At 43.8% G+C, this 25,980-nt stretch overlaps 1 protein-coding gene across 10 annotated transcripts in view; it reads left to right on the top strand.

Moving 5' to 3' along the window:
• LOC137432409 (ATPase family AAA domain-containing protein 2) overlaps positions 1–25,980 on the top strand; it is a 155,564-nt gene that overhangs the window by 123,740 nt on the left and 5,844 nt on the right. For all 10 annotated transcript variants that reach the window (XM_068124315.2, XM_068124313.2, XM_068124320.2 and 7 more), the window contains 6 exons: positions 3,354–3,476; positions 8,728–8,865; positions 9,029–9,240; positions 11,224–11,647; positions 12,674–12,810; positions 16,531–16,659. In XM_068124315.2, coding sequence (XP_067980416.2) covers positions 3,354–3,476; positions 8,728–8,865; positions 9,029–9,240; positions 11,224–11,647; positions 12,674–12,810; positions 16,531–16,659 — 1,163 coding nt within the window. The remainder of the gene's footprint in view (positions 1–3,353; positions 3,477–8,727; positions 8,866–9,028; positions 9,241–11,223; positions 11,648–12,673; positions 12,811–16,530; positions 16,660–25,980) is intronic.

Here is a 25,980-nt window from a genome sequence, read left to right as displayed (position 1 = left end):
AATGAGAATATGATTTAAATGGAGAAGAAATCTTGAGATCATTTTATTCACAGGAATTACAAAAGACACAAGTAAGCAGATAATACCCTTGAAAACAATGGGTTGGCACTTCACAATCCTCTACAATACACCGCTATGGACACTCAAGGACCAAGTCCGGGGTGTATAGTAGGATTAGTAGGGGGTATCTGCTGAGGTATTAAAAATAATAAAAAACAATACTATATATAATGTGTGTAATGGGGGACGTTCTTAACTGAATAACACAGAATCCTCAACTGAATAATCAGTCAAGGCTGAACTTTTGTTTGTTGGTGTATATGTAATTTGGGACGTTCTTGAGATCTGTGAACCCCAAACACAGAATCAAAATCCAAACCCCAACCCATCCCTTCCCTTTCCATTCAAAAATCCTTACCCCAACCCCAACCCAACCCTAACCCTCACATTCAAAATCCCAACCCTAACCCAGCATAATCTTTTCTTTTCTTTTAATACGTATTTCAACAATTTTTTTTTCCTCTTCTTCCAATTATGTCTTTCAAGGTTTTCAAGTTTGAAGAAGTAGAAATGGGGAGGAAGAATTTCCAACATTTTCGTCCTCGAACTTTCTTTATATTGCTGAAATATATGTTAAAAAAATATACATTACTTATCTAATATTGAATTAAATAACATATATATATATATATATATATATATATATATATATATGTATATATGTATGTATATATATTTATTTTCAATCAACTGAACTTACCTTAAATCGAGCACCATTAAACAAAGAACAATGTTCATTGCTTTAGAATCCAAAGAGTCTCCAAGATGGACCCCACAGGTAGATTCTCCAAGGTAAAACTCTTTGGTTGGGTCATCAGGGTAGAACTCATTCTGTGGGTTATGGTTGCTCAAAAGGTCTTCAAACAAATCAATCGTTTCACCCCAAGTTGTGGTGAAAGCAGTGTTTTCATTTTGTACCTCAGATACAATTTCCTATGAGAGAAAATAATAACGTGTTAATTAATTAATTTTTTCCATTTAATACATTATTATTAGGCCAAGTAAAAAAAAAAAAATGTTTCTCATCCCCGCCCGCTTCCTTTTTAGTCGCCGCCTACTTTTATTTACTATTTAATACTATTTTTTTTTAATATATACTTGTTTTAAAAAAAATCGTTTTGCGAAGAAACTCGGTCTAAAACTTGCCGTTTCCGGGCGTTTGCTGATCGTATCTTGTGCATTGATGATCTGAACTATTATGGATCCCGCCCTCTAACGGAACTTCCTGGTTAATACATGCTAGGCTTAACGCAGACACTTTGTGCTAAAGACGGTCAATTCTCGCAGCGGTTCTGCACTGGGCAACTGCAATTAATACGTGTAAAAATCTTGCATTTCATACTTTTAATGGTACAAATTTGAGTAGGGAATATGACGATATTCGTGTGTATAAGCATACGTTCGTCGACAAAAGTTTTGAAGTCTTGGTTCGCGAGATCAGTTGTAGATGAGAAGCGAACGTTGAACGATCTCTTCGCTAAATTTGCCAGTGGAGAATTTGACGATGGAGATGACATTGGTGATGGATACCAAACAACGAAAGTAAGTTGGCGTCGTGATATAGCGTAAATATTTATTAAAGCCATATCAAGACATACATTTTCTAGTGTACTTGTTTTTATATACTTGGTGCATTGAAAAAATCCATATGTAGCTGCAACGCTATACTTGGATGGCCTAGTACTAGTGTAGTTTCGTGTATTCTGAAGTGTGAATACAGTCAGGCCATAGTCCTACCCTATGATGTAGGTTTAATGGTGGGAGGTGGGAGTACAACGCGGGTCTCTGAGTGAGAACCTCGGTATCTAGGCCCTGTTGTAGTTAATAAAGTAGGCCTAGATTTCTGCAGTATTGATTTTTCATTTATTTCGTCAAAGAAAATACAATCACAAAAAAAATTCTTAACAAAAAAAATTCTTAGAAAAAAATAGCAAAAAAAATGAAAATAGTAAATATTAAGGGCCTCCCTCCTCCTTTTTCAAAAAAGTCCGGACGAGAAACTTTTTTTTTTTTTACTTGACCTTATATGTATATATTTTTTTAAATCTTACCTCCATTGATAAGAGGTTTGAATCCAGTTCATCAATTTGAAGGTTTAGTTCCACACAGGTAGTGGGGCCCAAAGGGAGACCAGAGTCATCCCACTCCAGCTCAGCACATTAGTCCATTCTCAAGAAAAGTAAAAAGTTGTTTAAATTTAGCCTGTTGTTCTACCCTTTATATAAGAATGGTGGGTGTGGTTTCCTTTGGAAATTCCCTGAGGCAATCTCTGGGCAAGCCTTGGCAAGGCTTGGCTGAAGATGATGTAATATTGGCTCAACAGCGATATCTAAACCGAGAGACAAATTCTTCAAGGGATTAATACTTTTAAAATGTAGCGGTCAAACAAGTTTTCATTGGAATGGATTAACATTGGATCTATGAATGATTTTCTTAAATTCAATAAACTTGACTTTAATATTATATAAATAGAATTTTTTTAAATCTACTCTAAAGGGCGAAGCGAGCCCCACGCTTTGAAGTCGGGACCAAAAGGAGGGACTGGACTGTGATTTGGTATCAGAGATTAAAATGAATGATAGTGAAACGAGCGAAGCGAGTTGAGCTATGAGTTTTTAGACTACAGTACCAAATCACGGGCCAGTCCCTCCTTTTGGTCCCTACTAATGTGCTTCATTTTGCTCAGGGAGCCAGAATACTTAGTCCACCTTTGAAATGTGAAAAAAAAAAATTCAACGGATGCTTTGATGTACGCCTGGAACGTATGATGTCAAGACCTACTCAAACAGGAAGTCAGGAAGAGTGATCGCGTTTTGCGTGATACAGTAGGAGGCATCACGTTTTACTTTGTACTTGCAACTGTTTCTAAAGCAATAGGTGCAACGTTGTTTGCTTCAATTTGTTTATTGAAATTTGCTCTAAACAAGGGTGAAAGCTACTCAAGGTTTGGAGGTTGTATTCAGTGCAGTACAACTTTAATCGGTCATCTGAACTGCATACTGATTGTTGTAATCTGCCGGTACAGATTACCGAAAAATAGCCAATTTTGGCCTGTTCCGATTGCCTGTTCCGATATCGGCATCGGCACAGCACTAACATATTGTGTGTGTGTGTGTGTGTGTGTGTGTGTGTGTGTGTGTGTGTGTGTGTGTGTGTGTGTCAGTCAGTCAGATGGTTAATAACTGGCTTTTGCAAATGCTTATTCCCAATTTATTTCATGTCTTTTTTTTTTTTTTTCCTAACTGAAATATTTTGCTTGGTGAACTTACCTTTATTTTCCAACTCCATTGTAGATCGAATAATTAGACATCGAGCTTGCACACTGAAGGACACAGCAGAAGCCATCATGGCGGCTGAACTGGATCCCGAATTTGAGAAACTGTGTGAGGAAATTCGTGAAGCCCGGAAGAAACGAGGTAAAACACTTTTGCTGAAGGATAATTACTCCCCCACACTTGAAGCAAAAAGTGGGGCGAAGCAATTTGGTTCACTTTCTCTCTGTCCACAAACGTCAATTTATAATCGAGGAACAACTTTATTTCAATTGAATTGTATTTTGAACATGAATCGGAGAACGAACTTGTAGTTCAGCAGTACTTTGGCTCTCAATTTGTTTCTATCACGCATGCGCATTGACAAATGAGATAATTTTAAAGCTTTGAAGCCACTTCAATATTCAGCTATGCCCTTCCTTCCATCCGTTCTAAAGGTGCTAGTAATGATTGGATTATAAAAATCACTTTAATTAAAATCCCCTCCAGGGAAAACCCAATGGACCAAAATGTTTTATGAGTGCGGCGAGATGCAAGGTGAGGAAAACACTTGGTCTTATAAAATAATGGGTGGTTTATTCATACAAGATGATAAAAATGGATTCATACAATGCCGAGGTGCCACAGGCACAGCTCTCCTTCACTAAGAACCGGACTGGGTTTTCAGGATATTACATCCTGAGCAGTGAACAGTGCTGCTGGCACACAGTTAGGAGACTTGTTTTCCCCAACCTTTGAAATTTTCTGGTATGTGTTCCAACGGCGTGATTATGGCAGCCAAGGAGGTGAGGGTGAGCAGCGATGGTAGCCAGAAGGGGAGCAGCTAAAGAGGGAGCTAGTTGGCTAGCCTCTGGCTCCCTCAGCTTTTATTAGCTCTCGTCACCCCGTCCAGCTTCCATACCTCTCGTGCCGGGCCAGAGCTGCAACATCAAGCCAAACCAATGGCCAGTTGCCACAGCCATAGTCCTGCACACTCGCCAACTCACTGGTGTCCTCACGCTTGATGAGGACACAACCAATCATCAGCACCCACACCGAGGCTCAGTAATGCCACAGTGACACCCCAGACCCTAACAGGTTCCATATAATGGGGAACAAAGCATGAGACACTCTTATCCTGTCTTGCTACTCAATTGGATGATGTTGATACAGATTCAGAAAGCTATATTTTTCAGAAAGCCTGGTTTTCATATTTTTGTGAATGAAAATGATGAAAGTGACTCCAACTTTCTCTCTTGTTTGTAATTTGTAATATATCTCTCGTAGGTAATATAAACCCACAACATGCCCAAGATATCGATCTTGCCGAGACGTAAAATAATAGTGTTATACCAAGAAGGCAATTGCCAGATGTAAATATCCCGCACAAGGGGTGCTTCTGGATGTGGCATTCAAGCAACAATACAGAAGCATAATGACACCAGAGAAGTTGAAAAGATGGAAAACGGATTTTAAGGCCAAACAAACTCAGCAAAACAGACGAGTAATACAAAGATAAGTTCCTTAAGAAACAGAAAAAAAAAATCAATTTCTGAACTTTCACAAGAACTGACACAGACATCAGAGGTTCAAGTGGACTCATCTACTGTAGGTCTCTTATCAAAAGTTGGTATTCATGGACGAGTTGTCAAAAGCCCTTTCTGCAGAAAGGTAACAAAAACCAAGAGACTGAAATATGCCCAAGAACATCAGAGTTGGGATGCTCATTGGTGGGGATCAAAAGTGGTATTCATGGACAAGTTGTCGAAATCCCTTTCTGCAGAAAGGTAACAAAAACCAAGAGACTGAAATATGCCCAAGAACATCAGAGTTGAGATGCTAATTGGTGAGGAAAGCTACTTTGGAATGAAAAGTCAAACTTTGACATTTTTGGAACATAGAAGAGGTATTATATCAGAAGGAACATATTTATTTATTTTTATTTATTCTGTTTACAAAGTAGAGACTCAAAGAAAGAGCTAGAACTTCAAGGATATGGGTCAATAACCTGCTGTGAAACATGGTAGAGGCTCTGTCCAGGTTTGGGGATGCGTTTCTGCTGCTGGTGATTTGGTGAGAATTGAAGGATCAATGAATGCTGACAAGTACAAGCAAATTCCAATCCACTGTGGTATCTCGGCAGGAAGGAGGCCAATTGGAAAATACTTAAGTTTTTCAGCACGAAAACGACCCCAAACACACACTCACTGCAAGTATCGTTAAAATGTATTTACAAAAATAAGCAGCCAGGAACTATACCACCATGAATGTCCTCCTCAAAGTCCTGACATTAACATCGTAGAAGCTACCGCCTTCCCATGCATCCTCCCCCCAAGCCCTCTCCCTCCCACGGATCTTCTGTTGTCCCTGTTCTCTGCTGTTGTACTTGTGTGCTTCCCTCTCTCTCCCCATCTTGTCTCCCTCTCCATTTATTGTATGTTTTGTGTGTCCGTTTGTCGTTTTTGTGATTCATGTTAGCTCTTTCATGAGCCCCAGGCGGCTGGGATTATTAGGGACGGCCTATTGTTTACCACAGACGACGTTTACAAAATTACACTTTCTGGATTCATACTCCATTGTACCTGCTGTCGCTCTAACCCTAACAGCAAAGTGAGTGGTGTATAAACCAGCAAAGCAGTCAACCTGTCCCCAAACCAGAGGGTTGGGGAGGCCCACATAAATCACGACTTTGATGTCTGTCTGGGTGACTATTCCTGAAACTGCGAGTCCTTGGCGTGAGATATATTTGTCAAGGCTGCAGTAGTACCCTAGGTCAGTGTTCGAGGCCGCGTGTATTCCTAATCTTCATCAATGATCTCACTGACTCTGGAAAATCCTTATCTCTTTGCTGATGATGCCACACTGCTGTGTGACATCCCTTATCCATCTGACAGACAGGCTTGCAGCCTCTTCCTTCTCCTCAGACCTTGACAAAATCACAAACTGCTCAAACACTTGGAATACATTTCTTTTTCTTTCTTTCTCTTTCTCTCTCTCTATTTCTCTCTTTCTCTTTCTCTTTCTCTCTCTCCCTCTTTCTCTCTTCCTCTTTCTCTTTCTCCCTTTTCCTCTTTCTCCCTCTCCCTCTTTCTCCCTCTCCCTCTTTCTCCCTCTCCCTCTCCCTCTTTCTCCCTCTCCCTCTCCCTCTTTCCCCCTCTCCTTTCTCTTTCTCTTTCTCCCTCTCCCTCTTTCTCCCTCTCCCTCCCTCTCCCTCTCTCTTTCTCTCTCTTTCTTTCTCCCTCTCTCTTTCTTTTTCTTTCTCTTTCTCTCTTTCTCCCTCTCCCTCTCTCTTTCTTTCTCTTTCTTTCTCTTTCTCTCTTTCTCCCTTTCTCCCTCTCCCTCGCTCTTTCTTTCTCTTTCTTCCTCTTTCTCTCTTTCTTTTTCTCTCTTTCGCTCTTTCTTTCTCTCTTTCTATCTTTCTATCTTTCTATCTCTATCTTTCTCTCACTCTATCTTTCTCTCACTCTATCTTTCTCTCTCTCTCTCTCTCTCTCTCTCTCTCTCTCTCTCTCTCTCTCTCTCTCCCTCTCTCTCTCTCTCTCTCTCTATCTCACGCTCTTCTCTCTTTTTTTTCTTTTTTTTGTATACAACATTGAGGCTCGTGAAAGAGCTAACATGAATCACAAAAAAGACAAACGGACACACAAAACATACAATAAAGGGAGCGGGAGACAAGATGGGGAGAGAGGGAAGCACACAAGTACAACAGCAGAGAACAGGGACAACAGAAGATCCGTGGGAGGGAGAGGGCTTAGGGTCGGGGGGAGGATGCATGGGAAGGCGGTAGGGGGGGGGGGGGGGGGGGGGGGGAGGAGGAAGGGAAAGGTATAAGAACACATGAAACACACATGAAATGGTCTCCTCCTCACTCTCTCTCTCTCTCTCTACTCTCTCTCTTCTCTCTGCCCCTTCTCTCTGCCCCCTCCTCTCTCTGCCCCCTCTCTCTCTCTGCCCCCTCTCTCTCTGCCCCTCTCTCTCTCTGCCTCCTCTCTCTCTCTGCCTCCTCTCTCTCTGCCTCCTCTCTCTCTGCCTCCTCACTCTCTGCCTCCTCTCTCTCTGCCTCCTTTCTCTCTCTGCCCCCCCTCTCTCTCTCTGCCCCCCTCTCTCTCTCTCTGCCCCCCCTCTCTCTCTCAGTCCCCCCTCTCTCTCTCCCTCCTCTCACTCTCCCCCCTCTCTCTCTCTTCCCTCTCTCTCTCTCTCTCTCTCTTCCTCTCTCTCTCTTCCCCCTCTCTCTCTCTTCCCCCTCTCTCTTCTTTCTCTCTCTCTCTCTTCCCCATCTCTCTCCTCCCTCTCTCTCTCCCCCCTCTTTCTCCAAAAGCACCGTTCTGCAAACTCTCCCATGTACTTTCTCAACAACTGTCTGAAGTTCAATCGCTCAAACTCTAGTGTCTCACTTTCAGCCATGATCTCTCTTGGGCAAGCCACTTTTCAAAGTTTCAAAGTTTGCCTCCAAAGCCAGATGCTTACTGGGCATCGTCCATCGTGCAAAGTTCTTCATTGGCACACCTGAGCTCCTATCCACCTACAAGGCATTCATCCACAGCTTGATGAGGTACTATTCTCCCCTCTGGGCTGGCTACCCTGCCTCACATCCTGCTCAGCTTAATGCCGTGGAAACCAATGCTTTCCATATCATTGGAATCTCTCACGATGAAGCTGAGTCTAGGGGCTTATCATATCGCCATAGCCAACAGGTCGGTGGTCTGTCTTGCACTTCATTTCTGTTCTTGCGTACTCTGCCCACTCCGTGCTTTATCCCTCCCTGCCATCCAGGTATCTGCAGGACGCATGCGGTCCACTAGCAACCCCCTCATAGTGAGACTGCCTAAATCCAGAACCACTGCTCACTACAACTCATTTATTCCTCTTTTTTCCTGCCTGTGGAACCGACTTCCACACTCTTCATTGTCATTCTTCCCTCTAGGTATTCAAGACAACTGTTCACCACCATTTCAGGTCATCCCCCATCCAGAACTATGATCTTTTCGACACCGGTTAAACCACCTTACCCCTCCCAAAAATATCCATCTTGTCCACCCCTTGCGTTATCCCCTACCCCTCATCGTTACCTGCATCCCTTGTTTGTCTATCTCGGTTTACTTTCTCCCTCCACTCTGCTTTTGGGATTTCCCCCTTTCTCCTGTTATTCCTTTTATGTTTTGTCCTGATGTCTTCTGTGTCTTAGCTCTTCCACAAGCCTCGACCATGTATTAAAAAAGTGTGGATACATCGCCAAATAAATGGTGGTTTTGTCAGAAGACAACTCAAGTCCCACATTTTGGTCACAGAGTGGAACTCACTGGAGATTGAGCGAGAATAATGTTCAAATAGGTAGGACTACAGTTATCCATGTGATGAAGTAAAGAATATTTTTTCTTATGAAGATTTGGGTAAACGGGGCTCGTTTTGGTTGCAGGTTACTCCCGAAGAAATGCAATTCCCGTCATGACTCGGTCAACTGCATTAAAACCAGTACGCATGGCTGTTGATGCACCGAGGTTAGAGCAGCCTGAGGATTTGAGTGGACAAGGCAAGCTCCCCGACAAATCAGCAGGTAACAATGGAAAGAAGAATTGACTGTGGGGTGGGGGGGCAAAGTGGATGTATCGATGTTTTTCAGTCTCTAAAAGAAATGCTTCTCACTTCTGCTTTGTATGCGGGCATTTTCGTAACATTCTTCACTTTCATCTCCATATTTGATGTGCAATGGCACAAAGGACTGGCCGACAAACGCAAGAAGCAGCGGCGCCGCTTCAAGTGGCAGCACGGCGACTGCCGCAACCACAAGAAATCTTCACAGCACATGCCTCAGCGCAAGAGCAGCACAGAAGCAGTGGACACTGTGGAGGGGGCAAATAGTGACACAAAACTAACTGTAACGGAGGAAGATGTGTTAAAAGATGAAATGGTGGAGATGACTGAAAATGAGGTGAGTAGAAGCTACAAGTGACTGGCGATGCAATCAAATTTGTTTGTTGAACTTTGTGTACTTGAACAGCGTAATCTTAATGCTTCAATGGCAGCTTCATTACTTCATTACCACCGGATTCAGTGTACCATGTTGTTATTGCAAAAATCGAAGTGTTCAGGTATATTGGTTGTTCTTGTGCATTATTACTTGCCCACTCAAGTATGTTGCCCACTCATTCTTCTTTGTGTTTGTGTGTGTGTTTATCTGTCTGTTCGCTCACATATACTTGCCTACAGGTCCCAATTTTAAACTGATCTTCACGAAACTTCACCAAATGGTAGAGTTTGTGGTCCGACAAAATCATATTTATTTTTATGGTCAAAAGGTCAATGTAGGCCAAAAGTGAACCACTTTTTTCAAATTTATAAATTCCTCAATTTTCATCCGATGGAATTGAAATTTTAAGAGAATTTGCATATCTAGTCACTGAATTCAATCAACCACCCATTATATTTTTGGTCAACATTTGCCGAATTTCTAAAATCTCAATTTTCATCTGATTGACTTGATATTTTAAGATGATTTGCATAAATGGTCACTGAATTCAACCACCAACTATTTTTGAGGTCAACATAGGACAAAAGGTCAACATCGGCCAAAAGGTCAACATCAGCCAAATTTCTAAAAGCCTCGATTCTCATCCGATTGACTTGACATTTTAAGAGTATTTGCATACCAGGTCACTGAATTCAACGACCAAGTATTTTTGAGGTCAACATAGGCCAGATTTCTAAAATCCTCAATTTTCATCTGATTGACTTGAAATTTTATGGATTTGCATACCAGGTCACTGAATTCATCCACCAATTATTTTTGAGGTCATCATAGGCCAACAACTTATTTTAGGGATTTCGCAAGTATCGTGCTATGCATGACATATTTCTTGCTGTTATTCATTTTTTTGTTGTTTCAAAGGATTTGCATGGTATCTTGTCCTGAACATCTTGCACAAAGCATACTGAATGCGAGCCGGGCGAATATCATGGGCCATTGGAAAGATTTAATATCTTTTCATTTGATTTGACAAACAAGTCACGTGCGGGCATTGAGATACATGCAGTATGCACCTTGGTTCATTACACGTTCTAAATTGGTAACTCCCACAGAGAACGATCGTCAAAATATTTAGCTTTGAAATAACCATGGGTTTTAGCTACAAAATGATGAGGAGAGTGTTTGCCACCATGGAAAATGAGGTGTTTCTCATGTTTGGAGTGACTAGGGCATGCCCGTACTATATATAAGCTAGGACGTGCCCGTACGTGGGTGCAAAAAAACATGCGTGCAAACAACAACAACAAAAAAAAACTTTGAAACCACGTGGCAGTAACGACCACAGAACCCCCCCCCCCCTCTATTTACATGAATGGTTTGATCCATTCGCAACGACCACAGAACCCCCCCCCCCCTCTATTTACATGCAATGGTTTGGTCCAAAGCGAACGGTTTGGTCCATTCGATGTGATTCGATGATTCGATGTGAATGGTTTGGTCCATTCGCAACGACCACAGAACCCCCCCCTCTATTTACATGAATGGTTTGGTCCATTCGCAAAGCCCTCTGCAAGCTCTCTGATTGGTTGAATCGTTTTTTGGACATAGCTCGGTAAGTAATTGTCCGATTAATATGAAACCTTGAAAAGGCACATCCTCGGGTCCCCAGCAATATACCTGGCAAGTTAAAAGTATATCGGACCCGTGGTTGTCGAGAAACAGCGGTCACAGACAAACAAACGTACAAACGTACAAACGTACAGACAGAGATTACTGGAATTATAGATAGATAATGATGGCCCTTCGTCAAACTTTCATTTATTTATTTAGCAGTCTTGTTGTGCAAAACACAGTTTGTAGATTCGACTTTTTAAAGGAAGTCTTTTTATGGTTTAGTTTGAATTTTGGTGTGTTCTTTTATTTGCATGTATGCAATTCTGTTTCCAGACTGAAATGGTAATTGAGCATGGCAAAGTGAATAAAGAAGAAGAAAAAGAACCTACGAAATGTGGAAAAAATGATGAAGAGAAGCATGCGAATGATGCAATCGAGTACAAGGTTGAGCATTTTTTAAACGAGGATGAAGATTCGATGGAAGACAAGGAGAGAAGCAATTTCATTGCGACTGGGAAAGAGGTGGTTTTCAGAAAAAACGATGATGACTTTGTTACAGCTGATGGGAGTCTTGAAGATTCTGAGATGGTGGGGGAGGCGAATAAAGAAAATGGTGAAAGGACACCTGCTGATGAAAGTATTTGTGAAGAGGTTGAATGCACAAACGATGAAAAAGAGGTCTCTGTGATGAACCGGATGCTGGTTTCCACGCCGATTAATTACATTCGGTCTGAGAACAAGGAGACGTTCCATGACGGTTTGTTATATATCAATTTTTATTTTTTTATTTTTTACCTATCCCACCTAAGGTGGACAGAGGTTATGTTTTCACCCCTGTCTTTCTGTTTGTTTGTCTGTCTATGTCAACCACCTACAGGTCACAATTTCAAACCAATCTTCACAAAACTTCATCAAATGGGGGAGTTTGGCATAAGCAAGAAGTCTATTGGTTTTGAGGTCAAAAGGTAAACATGAGCCAAAGGTCAACAATTTTGTCAAATTTCTGAAATCCACAATTTTAATCCAATTGACTTTAAATTTGAAGAGGATTTGCATATCAGGTCATTGAATTCAACCACCAATTATTTTTGATTTATTTCACCCCTCCCCCTTCACCCCTCCCCTCCTCCACTACCGTCGCCCCTTCTCACGAAATCCACAAAAGAGCATAACATATCCTTCCGGCATCCCCTGCTCTCCCCCCTCCCCTCCCCAACCCCCGGTCTTCCCTCCTGCCCCATCTCCTGTAGCTCAACATACAAGGTTCAACCTGCAATTCCCATTAGTCCCAAATAGTACTTAACAAACTGTCCATGAGTTTTACTATTTCTCTTCAATTGCTCGAGGAAATTTGATTTCATTTTGAAATAATTATCTATTTCGCTGGTATAGTGAGTTTAAGTTGCTTCAACCGGGATTGTCCACCAAAGTTGCCATCCATAAAACGAAAGGAGTTTTAAGTTTACGTGTTTAAAGCTTGAATGAATGTTCCTAAAAAAATGGGACTGGATTTTTTATTTATTTATGAAGTAGGACAATTAAAGCTTTTCATTGTTTTAAAATCCCTGATGTATTGGTGTGTGTTCATGGCAACCCAGTAGTTGTTGCATTCTTAGTGTATGCCCATATTGTTTCAACTAGATAAAAAATAAAATGTCCAACTATATGTTGGATGTATTTTTTTCCAATACAGATTGTTGATTTCTCCCTTCCCCTCCTCTTCCCCCTCCCACCTCCCATTGAGTACAAGAGGTAAAGGGCAGTCTGGTGCGTGTTTGTGCAGAAACCCCATGTACACCGAACATCAAGTGTTGTCGTGCTCTGCAGAAGCAGCTTGAGGCAGGACTTGGAGATGTGCAACTTACAGAGGCTATAGATGAGCCACAACCGTTGCTCATAGTGGACATGGCACAACTTGAGGTGGGCATTTTGTTTGTACAATTTATTTCTTGAGTGGACGGTCATATCGGAGAGGGGAATATTTAGATGGACCCATCAAGGCCTTCCCGTTTCGGATGATTCACACGGTTTTACGCGCTGCCATCAAATCAAATGGACTCCTCCGACGACCCAGGTACATTCACCGTGGCTCCGGTCGTAAGTTTGTATATTTGCAATCAGGTCACTCCATCCCCGTCCTCTGGTCGGCTCAGCGCACTCTCACTCTTCGTCCCAGCGCACCTGGTCACAGCAACGCACACAATCGCACCTCCTGCCTATGGACCCTGGCTAAATCACCTGAATTCATCCCTGCTGTTCAAAACATCATCAAGCTCACCCTGTTCAACACCCGGTCCCTCAACAACAAATGCCTCATCCTGAACGAATACATCCTGGATAACAAACTGGACTTTCTCTGTCTCACCGAAACCTGGCAACAACCTCTGGACTACTACACACTCAACCTCACCACACCCAATGGATATTCCTACGTCAATAAACCACGCTCGGAGGGCCGAGGTGGTGGAATTGCCGTTATCCACCGTCAAGACATCAGGACCAGCCTCATCCCCATCGCCTCATCCTCATCATTTGAACACCTGGCTTTTAAACTCTGGTCGCACGCAGTCAGTCATGGCTGTCGTCTACCGCCCTCCCAAACCACACCCATCATTCCTGTCTGACTTCTCCTACTTTCTGACCCAGCTATGTTCCCTCTCCCCCTCAATCCTCCTCCTTGGTGATTTCAATATCCACATGGACTCCACTGACTCCACAATAACCACTGACTTCACTGATTTACTCACCTGCTTTAACCTCACTCAACATGTCGACTTTTCTACCCATATCCGTGGTCACATTTTGGACCTTGTCTGCTCCACTGGATTAAATTTGCACCATCTCTCTGGCTCCGACCTCACCCTCTCTGACCACTTCGCCATCACTATGACCATCAACATCCCCACCCCAGCACCAAGACATTATCGCACTATCACCTTCCGTAAGCTAAACGCTCTTTCACCGACCTCATTCTCATCCACCCTCTCTGAAAAAATGTCCACTTCTCCCTTCGTTGACCTCCACACCCCTTCCGACCTCACTGACTACTACAACCACACTCTCTCCTCCTGCCTTGACCAGCTTGCGCCTATGAAAACCAAAACAGTTTCTTTCACCCATTCTGCTCCCTGGTTTACCCCTGAACACCGCCTGATGAAAACTCGTGCTCGCCAACTTGAAAGACTCCGCAATAAAACAGGTCTCACAGTTCACTCCCAAGCCTACAAGGACCACCTACAACACTACAAAGATGCCCTCTCCCGCGCCCGCTCCGCCTACTACTCTCAAATTATCCACTCTGGCTCTGGAAACCCAAAAGCACTCTTCTCTACAATAAACAAACTCCTCAGCCCCCTGGACACCACCACCCAGTCATTCACAGTAGACAACTGCATGTCCTTCCTCGCTTTCTTCCAACGCAAAATTGACAACATCTACAACAGCTTGACCACCGCCGCACCCGCTCCCCCTCCAACCACCTGCCCCCCCCTTGTCCTGCCATCCCCTGTCTCGGTTCTCCCCAATCTCCCCTACTGACCTCTCTGAACTCCTCATAGGAATGAAAACTGTCATCTGCACTCTTGACCCCATCCCCTCCAGCTTTGTCAAGGCCTCCCTTCCTGCTCTCTCTCCACTTATCATTGCAACAATAAACTCCTCCCTGTCTACAGGCATCGTCCCACCTTCCCTCAAAATTGCCACTGTTACCCCCATTCTAAAAAAAACTGGTCTAAACCCTGACACCCTAAACAGCTTCAGACCCATCTCCAACCTACCCTTTCTGTCAAAAGTTTTGGAACGCGCTGTAGCCACTCAACTCAAACATCACCTCTCTGCCAATAACCTGTATGAAACATTCCAATCCGGATTCCGCTCCAACCACAGTACTGAAACTGCTCTCCTCAAAATCACCAACGACCTTCTCCTCTCCTCTGACGCTGGCAACCTCAACATTCTCGTCCTCCTCGACCTCAGCGCTGCCTTTGACACCATCGATCACACCATCCTCCTCACCCGACTTGAATCCACCTTTAACGTTACCGGCACTGCCCTCTCTTGGATTAAATCATACCTCTCTGACAGACGCCAGTTCATCTCCATCAATAACTGCAAATCCCCCACTGCTCCCCTCCCCCAAGGTGTCCCCCAAGGTTCAGTTCTTGGCCCCCTCTTCATCCTTTACCTGTCCCCCCTCGGTCACTTAATCCGCCGTCATGGTCTCCAATTCCACTGCTTCGCCGATGACATCCAGCTTTTCATAACCACCAAGTCCGTCTCCACCGACACCCACTCTATCCTGACAAACTGCATCACTGAAATAAAATCCTGGCTTCAAATCAACTTCCTCAAGCTTAACTGTGATAAATCTGAAATAATCATAATTGGCCCAAAAACGCTCACAAAATCCACCCATAACTTTGCCCTCAACATCGACGGTATCCCAGTATCCACCTCCCCTCACATCCGGAATCTTGGCGTCATCTTTGACCAAACCCTCTCCTTCGACAAATACACTAAACAGATCACAAAGTCAGCCTTCTTTCACCTGAAAAACATTGCCCGTCTCCGCTCATCCCTCTCCTCCACGGCTGCAGAAACCCTCATCCACGCCTTCATCACCTCCCGTCTGGATTACTGCAACAGCCTCCTCTATGGTTCACCCTCAATAATCACCAATAAACTCCAATACATTCAGAACTCCGCTGCCCGTCTACTCACCCATTCCCTGACCCGTGACCACATCACCCCCGTCCTTTACAAGCTTCACTGGCTCCCCATCCCCCAGAAATCCAGTACAAAATCCTCCTCTTGATATACAAAGCCCTCCATAACCTGGCCCCATCCTACCTGGCTGACCTCCTCTCCAGACACACTCCCACCCACAACCTCCGCTCTTTTGGTACCAACCTCCTGACCCCCTCCATCCGGACCAAATTCAGATCCTGGGGGGACAGGGCCTTCTCCATCGCTGCTCCCACCCTCTGGAACTCACTACCTCACACCATCAGAGACTCCTCCTCACTCACCACATTCAAAACATCACTAAAGACACACCTGTTCAACACTGCATTCAACATTCAACCCACAGCATTTAACCCCTGACTATCTCTTCTCCTTCTCCCTCCTTTTGCTTTAAATATTTCCCGATTGATTCTTGTCTTTTTGCAATTGTTGTTTTCATGTATTGTTATGCATTATGTTTCCACTCTGTCAAAGCGCCTTTGGGCTTCTTGAAAAGCGCTATACAAAATAAATGAATTATTATTATTATTATAAATTGAGGGCATCAAGGATATCATGAAAGGATGACTCGTTTTTTCACTACCAAGCTGTGCTTGTGGTGAGCCATTTGCTGAGTTTGATTTGGACTTTGGAAAAGATAATTGCAAATCATTAAACTTCTTTAATTGAGAGTTTGCACATTTTGTAGGCAAGCAGAGTTTGCACAGCAGGCGAGCACATTTCCAATGCTGTGCACCACTGTAATGAAAATTTATTTTGCCGTGCATTGTGGTACGAATGGATGAGGGTAAGGGAGGTCCATTCCACAAATGAACAGTAAAACCTTCAATCACTCATCAGGTTCTTCAAAAAACAGTGGGAGAACATAACAACTTGACCTCTGTTTCTCACCACCAGGCCTTAATGGAGCGAGTCGTGAAGGACAGCCATAACTTGCGGGTGGAGGAGCTTGAGCGGCTGCATGCCAACCTTGCCCAGTGTATTTTCAGGCACCGAAAAGAGTATGACAAAACCTTGCTTGTGCAGGTCAGTGGGTCACCTTTGGACCCTAATTGCTTGTAGAAGTGTACTGTGATGTTACTATATATCTATATTTCTACAACGACGAATTCTGGGAACCCCTGAGAGAAGGTTAATTTAGCCATTCTTTTCAGTGGGGAGAAACTTTTCGATTCTGTTTGACAGGAATCCCTTTCTTGCTCCCAATGAGGAGCTACATCTTGTGCGAGATTTATTTTTGGCATCATCTGAGTATGCTGTGCCCTGTCATTTGCTGTCACCTTTCTAGGCCTTGCAAGCTTGCCCACATGGCACCCATGCTGTGGGATGTCGGAGTTATTTTAACCAGCCTAATGAGTTTGTAATCATGTTCAGCACAGCTTCTCTGTGTCCCTGTCGCCAGCCCTGTATCCGGGGCATACGTTTTTACTTTTACCATTTGATTTGGCCTCAAATTTTCAACACACCATTTTATGAGAAAATGGCGAACACGAATTGACACGTTTTACTTTTTTTTTTACCTCCACTGAAACTTTTTTTTTTAACCGAGGTGGTTAGAGATTATGTTTTCACCTGTCTGCTTGTTACTTGGCAAATGTTTTTATTTTTTTTGACAAGTATGTTGATCACTCTGATCAACTTTTCAAACAATTTCACAATTTCAAACCAATCTTCACGAAACTTCACCAAATGGTATAGTTCGGGGTCCGACAAAATCGTATACATTTTTGAGGCCAAAGGTCAACCACTTTTTTCAAATTTCTAAAATCCTCGATTTTCATCCGATTGACTTGAAATTTAAATTGAATTTTCACATCAGGTAACTGAATTCAACTACCAACTATTTGAGATCAACATAGGCCTAAGGTCAACCACTTTTTCCAAATTTCTAAATCCTCAATTTTCATCCGATTGACGTGAAATTTGAATGGGATTTGCATATCAGCGAACTGAAACCAACCACCAACTATTTTTGAGGTCAACATAGGCCGAAATTCTAAAATTGTAAATTTTCATCAGATTAACTTAAAATTTGAAGACGATTTGCATATCGGGTCACTGAATTCAACGATCAATTATTTTTGACGAGCAGAAGTACCCGGCATTGCCGGGTGGGGGAGGGGAGGGGGAAGAGGAGGCGAGGGGAACGGGGGGGGGGGGGGGAGGAGAGGAGAGGGGGAGAGGGGGGAGGGGAGAAGAGGGGGGGGAAGTACCCGGCATTCCGTGTATAAACGTGAGGGAGAAGAGAGGGGAGGGGAGAAGGGGAGGGGGTAGGATGGAGGGGGGAGGGAAGGGGCGGGCCAGTCAACAATGACGTTGCAGTTCTCATGGTCGGAGAGCAGCACAACAATCGCGACATCGTCCTGAATCTTCTCAACAGCACGAAGCGGATTTTGGAGACTCACCGATCCTGTGACGCCCTCCAGTACCGGCGTTGCCGGGTGGGGGAAGGGAGACCCGTACATTCCCAACCCGTACATTTGCCCTCTCGACTCAAGCTCAATCGGACAAAAGCCTCGCACAAATTACAACGGGAAGGCCCAATGGCCATGTCTATGCCACAAATCAAGTACGTGAGCGAGTCGGGCGCACTGAATAGAAAATATATAGAACGCTCATACTCCGTGAAAAGTGAAGCCAACTGGCGGATGGAACATAACGTGATCGCTCTGAGCGAATCAGCGCGCTGCTCTGCCACCGGTCAGAATCCGTATATGATATTCCTCGCTGAAAAAAAATCTATGTGAAACATGCTACTATCTATGCTAAATCATGCTAAATCATGCTAAATGCTAATCATGCTAAAATCTATGCTACTTGCTGTGAGTTTATGGCAGCAAGGAACATCACGTGATCGCGTCACGAACATCATTCGTGATCACGTCATCACGTGATCGTGATCGTCATCAATGAGCGAATCAGCGCGCTGGAAATTTTCCTTCCTTACTCATGGCGTAAATAAATATACTGCCGTAAATATGGTACATTATTAAAAAATTAATGTACTACAATATTTTTGAAAAATTTCATTGGTTGCTAGGAGATGGCAGCATGTAAAAACCGTTTGAATATTTGAAATACAGTTTGATCCAGAGGTAAGTGGTATGGTCTTGCTGGTTGGTGGACACGATATGTGTAAGGGAAATTATTTTGGTGTCCTGTATCTGGTCGTGCTAGTTGGTGAACACGGTAAATTTAAGGGAAATGATTTTCTGTCATTCTTCTGAGTGGTTGCTTCTCCTTCCCCGTATTTTTGTTCATTTTATTGTTTTTTTCCACTCTCTTGAGTTGTGGGCCTTCCTTGAGTGGTATTACATTTATCATCATCATCTTTGGAATGTCTGTTGTAAAGATACAGACATCAAGTCCGTATCTTGACGCAGAGAGCATCAAGCACCATCTTTTTATACCAGGCAACGGCAACGCACCAACGCAGATCTCGCTCGGCCCCGCCCACAGCGACCTCTCTCGGCCCCGCCCATAGCTGCCTCACTCGGTCCCGCCCACAGCGTCCTCGCTCGGTCCCGCCCACAGCGACCTCGCCCGGCCCCGCCCACAGCGACCTCGCCCGGCCCCGCCCACAGCGACCTCGCTCGGTCCCGCCCACAGCGACCTTGCTCGGTCCCTCCCACAGCGGCATCACTCTGCCCGACACGGCACTATCTATATATTATTCGTACAATGCCGGGTACTTCTGCTCGCTGAAAAAAAATCTATGTGAAACATGCTACTATCTATGCTAAATCATGCTAAATGCTAATCATGCAGAAGTACCCGGCAAAAACGCAATCGCTTTTCGCTCTGAAATACGTGCGAACGCGTAACTGAGTTAATGGCGGCAACGAACATCACGTGATCGCTCTGAGCGAATCAGCGCGCTGCTCTGCTACCGGTCAGATTCCGGTCATAATATTCCGCGCTGAGGTAAAAATATGGTAAAGAAATATTATGAAATAAATTTTTAGGTCGGCCATGTTCTTCTCAGGCTCAATGGCCATGTCTGTGCCAAATATCAAGTACATGAGCCTCTCCGTTTAGGAGTCTATCGGTAACATTACACACACACACACACACACACACACACACACACACACAAACTGTGTTTTATATATATATATGTCAATAGGATGCTCCACTGAGTTTAAAAAAAAAAATTTTTTTTTTTTTTTCTGTCTGTGAATAAGATATCTCAAAGTTGTGGACTTATTCAGACAAAATTTGGCAGAGAGGTAATGTATGTGACAAGGACAAAATGATTCGATATTGGTGAAGATCCGGATTTGGATACGGCTACTAGAATTTTAAAATTGATTCTTCACCATTGAATGATACAGACAAAATGATGAATAGCAGGATATCTCAAAAAGGTGTGGACAGATTCAGACGAAATTTGGTGGAGAGGTTTTGTGTGTGTGTGACAAGGACTAATCGATTCGATTTTGGTGAAGATCTGAATCTGGATTCGGATACGAGAGTTATTTAATTTATTAAGTGATTATTCATTGCGAGAGATCGGGCGAAAAGCGATAAATAACATATTTCAAAAAGTTATGGATGAGTGATGACTAAACTTGGTGGACGAGTTAGTTGGGCGACAAGAACAGGTCTTCGATTTTGGTTCAGGTCTGAATCCATATCCGGCCTGTCAGTGGATATCTCAAAAAGTTATGGACGGATTTGGACGAAACTTGGTGGAGAGGTTGTGTGTGAGAAGGAAGAATCGATTCAATTTTGGTGAAGATCTGAATATGGATTCGGATATGAGAATTATTTAATTTTTAAAGTGATTCTTCACCATTTGGAGATATGGCCAAAAACGATACATAGCAGGATATCTCAAAAGGTTATGGATGGATTTGGACGAAACTTGTTGGACTGGTTGGGTGTCTGACGTGGAAGAATCGATTCAATTTTGGTGAAGATCTGAATATGGATTCGGATATGAGAATTATTTAAATTTTTAATTGATTCTTCACCATTTGGAGATAGGGCCAAAAACGATACATAGCAGGATATCTCAAAAAGTTATGGACGGATTTGGAAGAAACCTGGTGGACTGGTTGTGTGTGTGACAAGGAAGAATCGATTCAATTTTGGTGAAGATCTGGATCCGGATCCAGCTGGTAGAATTTTTGAAGTGATTCTTCACCATTGGGTGGTATGGCCAACCAGGCAGAGGTATGCTGTCTCCTGAGTGCTGTTCTAGTTTTCTGATGTTTTTGTTGAGAGTTTAGTTTGAGCACAAAGTGGTTGAATTCACCCACCTATTATTTTTATGGTCAACATAGGCCAAAGGTCAACATACACCAAAGGTCAACAAATTGAGGTGGAATTTCTAAAATCCTCAATTTTAATCCGATTGACTTGAAATTTGAAGAGAATTTGCATATCAGGTCACTGAATTCAACCACCACTTATTTTTGAGGTATACAGTGCATTCAGAAAGTATTCTGGCCCCTTCACTTTGTCACATATTGTTATGTTGCAGCCCTATGTTGAAATCGTTTAAATTCATTTTTTCCCTCATCAATCGACACTCAATACCCCATAATGACAAAGAGAAAACAGGATTTTAGAAAGTTTTGCAAATTTATTTTAAAGAAAAAACTGAAATATCACAATGACATAAGTATTCATACCCTTTGCTATGACACTTGAAATTTCGCTCAGATGCCTCCCATTTCTCTTGATCATCTTTGAGTTGTTTCTACACCTTGATTGGAGTCCACCTGTGGTAAATTCAATTGATTGGTCATGATTTGTAAAGGCACACACCTGTCTATATAAGGTCTCACAGCTGACAATGCATATCAGAGCAAAAACCAAGCCATGAGGTCGAAGGAACTGCCTGCAGAGCTCAGAGACAGGATTGTGTCGAGGCACAGATCTGGGGAAGCCGACAAAAAAAAAAATCTGCTGCATTGAAGGTTCCCAAGAGCACAGTGGCCTCCATAATTCTTAAATGTAAGAAGTTTGGAACAACCAGGACTCTTCCTTGAGCTGGCCGCCTGGCCAAACTGAGCAATCGGGGGAGAGGGCCTTGGTAAGAGAGGTGACCAAGAACCCGATGGTCACTCTGGCTGAGCTCCAGAGATCCTGTTTGGAGATGGGAGAAACTTCCAGAAGGACAACCATCACTGCAACACTCCACCGATCTGGGCTTTATGGCAGAGTGGCCAGACGGAAGCCTCTCCTCAGTGAAAGACACATGAAAGCCCGCTCGGAGTTTGCAAAAAAGCACCTAAAGGGCTCTCAGACTGTGAGAAACAAGATTCTGTGGTCTGATGAAACCAAGATTGAACTGTTTGGCTTCTGTCTTCCCATTTTATCCACATTCTTTAGCTTTATCAGTTTGAAGTAGTTTGTGAGGATTCTCTGCATTAAGTTGCATTTGAAAGTATCTTGAATAAGCTCAGGTGGTGTCAAAATGTGAAAACTTTGGAGGGGGGGGGGGGGGGGTAAAAACCTTTGCAGGCCACTGTATATCCATATATGCATGTGCTCCATTATAGATAGACAATGCTGATATACTTGGTATGAAGGTAATGCTATTCTGAATCTTCTTTATTAGTTTCCCACCAGAAGGCAATATGCGCGAGTGCCATTTTGAATGTTGCATTGCAGGTTCTGGTCTTTCTCGATTTCCATTGCAGCTGCTGAGTTGCGTGACTGCACGACGTAAAATTGCACTCGTGCCCTGTTCGATATTTTGCAATTGGAAATCGTAATTTCAATTTATCGGTCTCCTTGAATGAATGAATGAATGAATGATCGTTTTTAAGGCCATTTTTCCCCGCTAGAGCGGGGGTTAGCCTTGCGGGCCCCATGACAATCATGGTTCCCTGTTTGAGGCAATGTTTTTATGGCCGGATGCCCTTCCTGACGCCAACCCTTGGTCACGCTCTTACGATGCGCAGGGATACAGTGTGCCTCTTCTGAATCGGGGTACACACCGTGATCATTCATCCCAGCAAGCTGGTACTCAAATTTGCCGACCTCGGAAGGATGACAGGCTGAGTCAACCCCCCTGGCGTTAATTCAGCGATCGACCGGGATTCAAACCCAGGATCCTAGGATCCCAAGCCGGCACCCTAACCGCTAAGCCAACGCCAGGCTGCCATTTTGATTTTGGGAGTACTCCCAGCGTCATGTACTTGGGGGCATTAACAGTTGCTCATGTGTTTTCTCGATTGAAAGGTTTATTTATTGTACACAGCTCCTTTCCTATGCCATCTCGAGGCACTGCAAAACGTCATTGCCGGGCACCGAAGGGGGCTCGGCAGTGATGCACGCTGTAAGGGAGTACTCAGTTTTTGTCCCCTGTCGCACTGCGGAGCGAAAGGGGGACTATGGTTTTCCCCTCAGTCCGTGCATACGTGCGTGCGTGCGTAAACGAAGGACCGAATTCTAATTTGGTGTGTGGGTGCAAGCCACGTCAAAATCCAAGATGGCCACCGCCATGTATGTCTGAACCTTGTGAGCGGAATATCTTGAAAAGTAAGCGAAGTACCAACGTCTAATCTGGTGTGTGGGTCTACCTAGGCATAAGGAAGAACGCTATTGAAAATTGGGTCGCCACGTCAAAATCCAGGATGGCCGCCACCATATATATGTCTGAACCTTGTGAGCGAAATAGCTTGAAAAATAAACGAACTACTAACTTCTAATCTGGTGTGTGGGTGTGTCTATGCATAAGGAAGAACGCTATTGAAAATTGGGCCGCCACGTCAAAATCCAAGATGGCCGCCGCCATGTATGTCTAAACCTTGAGCGGAATATCTTGGAAAAATAAGAGAAGTACCAACTTCTAATCTGGTGTGTGGGTGTATCTAGGAAGAACGCTATTGAAAATTGGGTCGCTACGTCAACATCCAAGATGGCCGCCACCATATATATGTCCGAACCTTGTGAGCGAAATATCTTGAAAAATAAACGAACTACTAACTTCTAATCTGGTGTGTGGGTGTATCTACGCATAAGGAATAACGCTATTGAAAATTGGGTCGCCACGTCAAAATCCAAGATGGCCGCCGCCATGTATGTCTGAATCTTGTGGGTGGAATAGCTTGAAAAATAAGCGAAGTACCAACTTCTAATCTGGTGTGTGGGTGTATCTCGGCATAAGGAAGAACGCTATTGAAAATTGGGTCGCCACGTCAAAATCCAAGATGGCCGCCACCATATATATGTCTGAACCTTTTGAGCGAAATATCTTGAAAAATAAACGAACTACGAACTTCTAATCTGGTGTGTGGGTGTGTCTACGCATAAGGGAGAACGCCATTGAAAATTGGGTCGCCAAGTCAAAATCCAAGATGGCCACCTTGCGTCTTCCACTTTGTCAACTCGCATCACTTCACCGACGGGGGACCTAGGCGTAACGCTTGTCACTGGTTGTTTGTTGTACACCGCTCCTTTCCGATGCCATCTCCAGGCGCTGCGTATAGTCATTCCCGGGCACCGTAGGGGGCTCGGCAATGACGCACGCTGAAAGGGAGTACTCAGTTTTCACTCTGGTTGTTTGTTTGTTTGTTTGTTTATTTTCTTTCTTGTTTTCTTTCTTCTTTGTCCAGGCGATATCTCAGCCATCCTTTGAGCTTGGAAGCTGAAATTTCGGCACAGCAAGTACTTTGTAAAAAACCGTATTTTTTGTTTTTTGATTAATCAATTAATTGATGAGTTATTCAATTATTAGCGATTAATTAAGTACTTATACATTTCCTTTCTCTTCTGGCCATTATCTCAGGCACCTTTTGAGTTTGGAAGCTGATATTTGGACATGCCAATGACCAAGTGATTTTGCTGCACCGGCTATTTTTTATTTATTGATTAATCAATCAATCAATTAATCGATTAATTATTTAATTATTCGATTAATTACTAAAAATATATATATATTTAGCTACACATTCGGATGAAATGGTGTTGGTTTACGTGTTCTATTTTTTTTTTTTTTTTTTTTTTTTTTTTTTTTTGTATACAATATCGAGGCTCGTGAAAGAGCGAACATTAATCACATGAACACACAGAAAGACAAACCGACACATAAAACATATAACATAGGGAGCGGTAGACAAGATGGGGAGAGAGGGGGAAGGACACAAACACAACATTTGAGAGCAGGGACCGAGAGACATGGAGACATCGAGAGATCTGAGAGAGGGCGAGGGCTTTGGGGGGGGGGGGCGTGGGAAGGGGGCAGTGGGAGAGGTATAAAACATATGGACACTGCCAGGACTTCCAGGAAAGAAGTTGGAATTTCAAACAAGGTGGATCTGGGGTGAATTAGCGGGGGTAGAAAAGATCAAGGTTTTGGATGGGGGAAGATAAGAGATGGTGGTGAACAGCTGTTTTAAAGACCTGGAGGGAGGAGTGGGATTGAAGGGAGTGAGGGAGTTTGTTCCAGAGGCGGGAGAAAAGAGGAATGAAAGAGTGAAGGTGAGCGGAGAGCCGAGATTTCGGCAGTTTAAACATCAGAGGGTTGCTGGCAGATCTTGTGCGACCTGTAGGAATATTTGGGGGACAGAGCACAGAGAGAGCTGGGGGTGCAAGGCCGGAGAGGAGTCGGTAGAAGACAGAAAGACCACCTACCTGCCTGCGGTGAGTGAGTGAAAGGCCCTCAGAGATAGCTTCATCGCGGGAGATTCCAATAATTCTGAAAGCTTTGGTTTCAACAGCGTGAAGCCGAGCTAGGTGTGAGGCAGGAGCACCGGCCCATAGGGGAGAACAGTATTCCATTGAGCTGCGGATGAAAGCCTTGTATGTGGTGAGGAGCTCAGGTGTGCCGAGGAAGGACTTCGCACGACGGAGGATGCCCAGTCGGCGACTGGCTTTGGAGGCCAGCTTGGAAATGTGGTTTTCCCAAGAAAGATCATGGCAGATAGTGAGACCCAAAATCTTGAGCGACAGAACTTCTTGGAGAGGATTGTTGAGAAAGTAGATGGGAGGGTTGTCCAGTCGATCTTTTCGGAGAGACATAGTAAGAGTGTGAGATTTGTCAGGATTGAAAGACATGTTCCACTTGTTTGACCAGTCTGTGATTTTGTCCAGGTCTTCAGAGAGTGAGGAGGCAGCAGACTGCCGATCTGAGGGAAGAGGAATGGAGCGGCAGAGAGTGGAGTCATCAGCAAAGAGATAGAGAGGATTTTCGAGAGAGTCAGAGAGATCATTGATGAAGACCAGAAAAAGCACGGGGCCCAGAACACTGCCTTGGGGAACTCCAGCCTGAACAGGAAGAGGAGATGAGAGAAACCCATTCAGGGCCACACGTTGACGACGACTAGAGAGGAAGTCCGCCAGCCATGCGTGGAGATTTCCATGGATACCAAAGGAGGAGAGTTTGGTGAG

This window comes from Myxine glutinosa, chromosome 8 (assembly GCF_964187855.1).
Source record: "Myxine glutinosa chromosome 8, kmMyxGlut1.1, whole genome shotgun sequence".
In the NCBI taxonomy this organism is placed as follows: Eukaryota; Metazoa; Chordata; class Myxini; order Myxiniformes; family Myxinidae; genus Myxine; species Myxine glutinosa.
The sequence above is the reverse complement of the archived record's forward strand: the minus strand, read 5'-3'. Positions and strand labels throughout refer to the sequence as shown.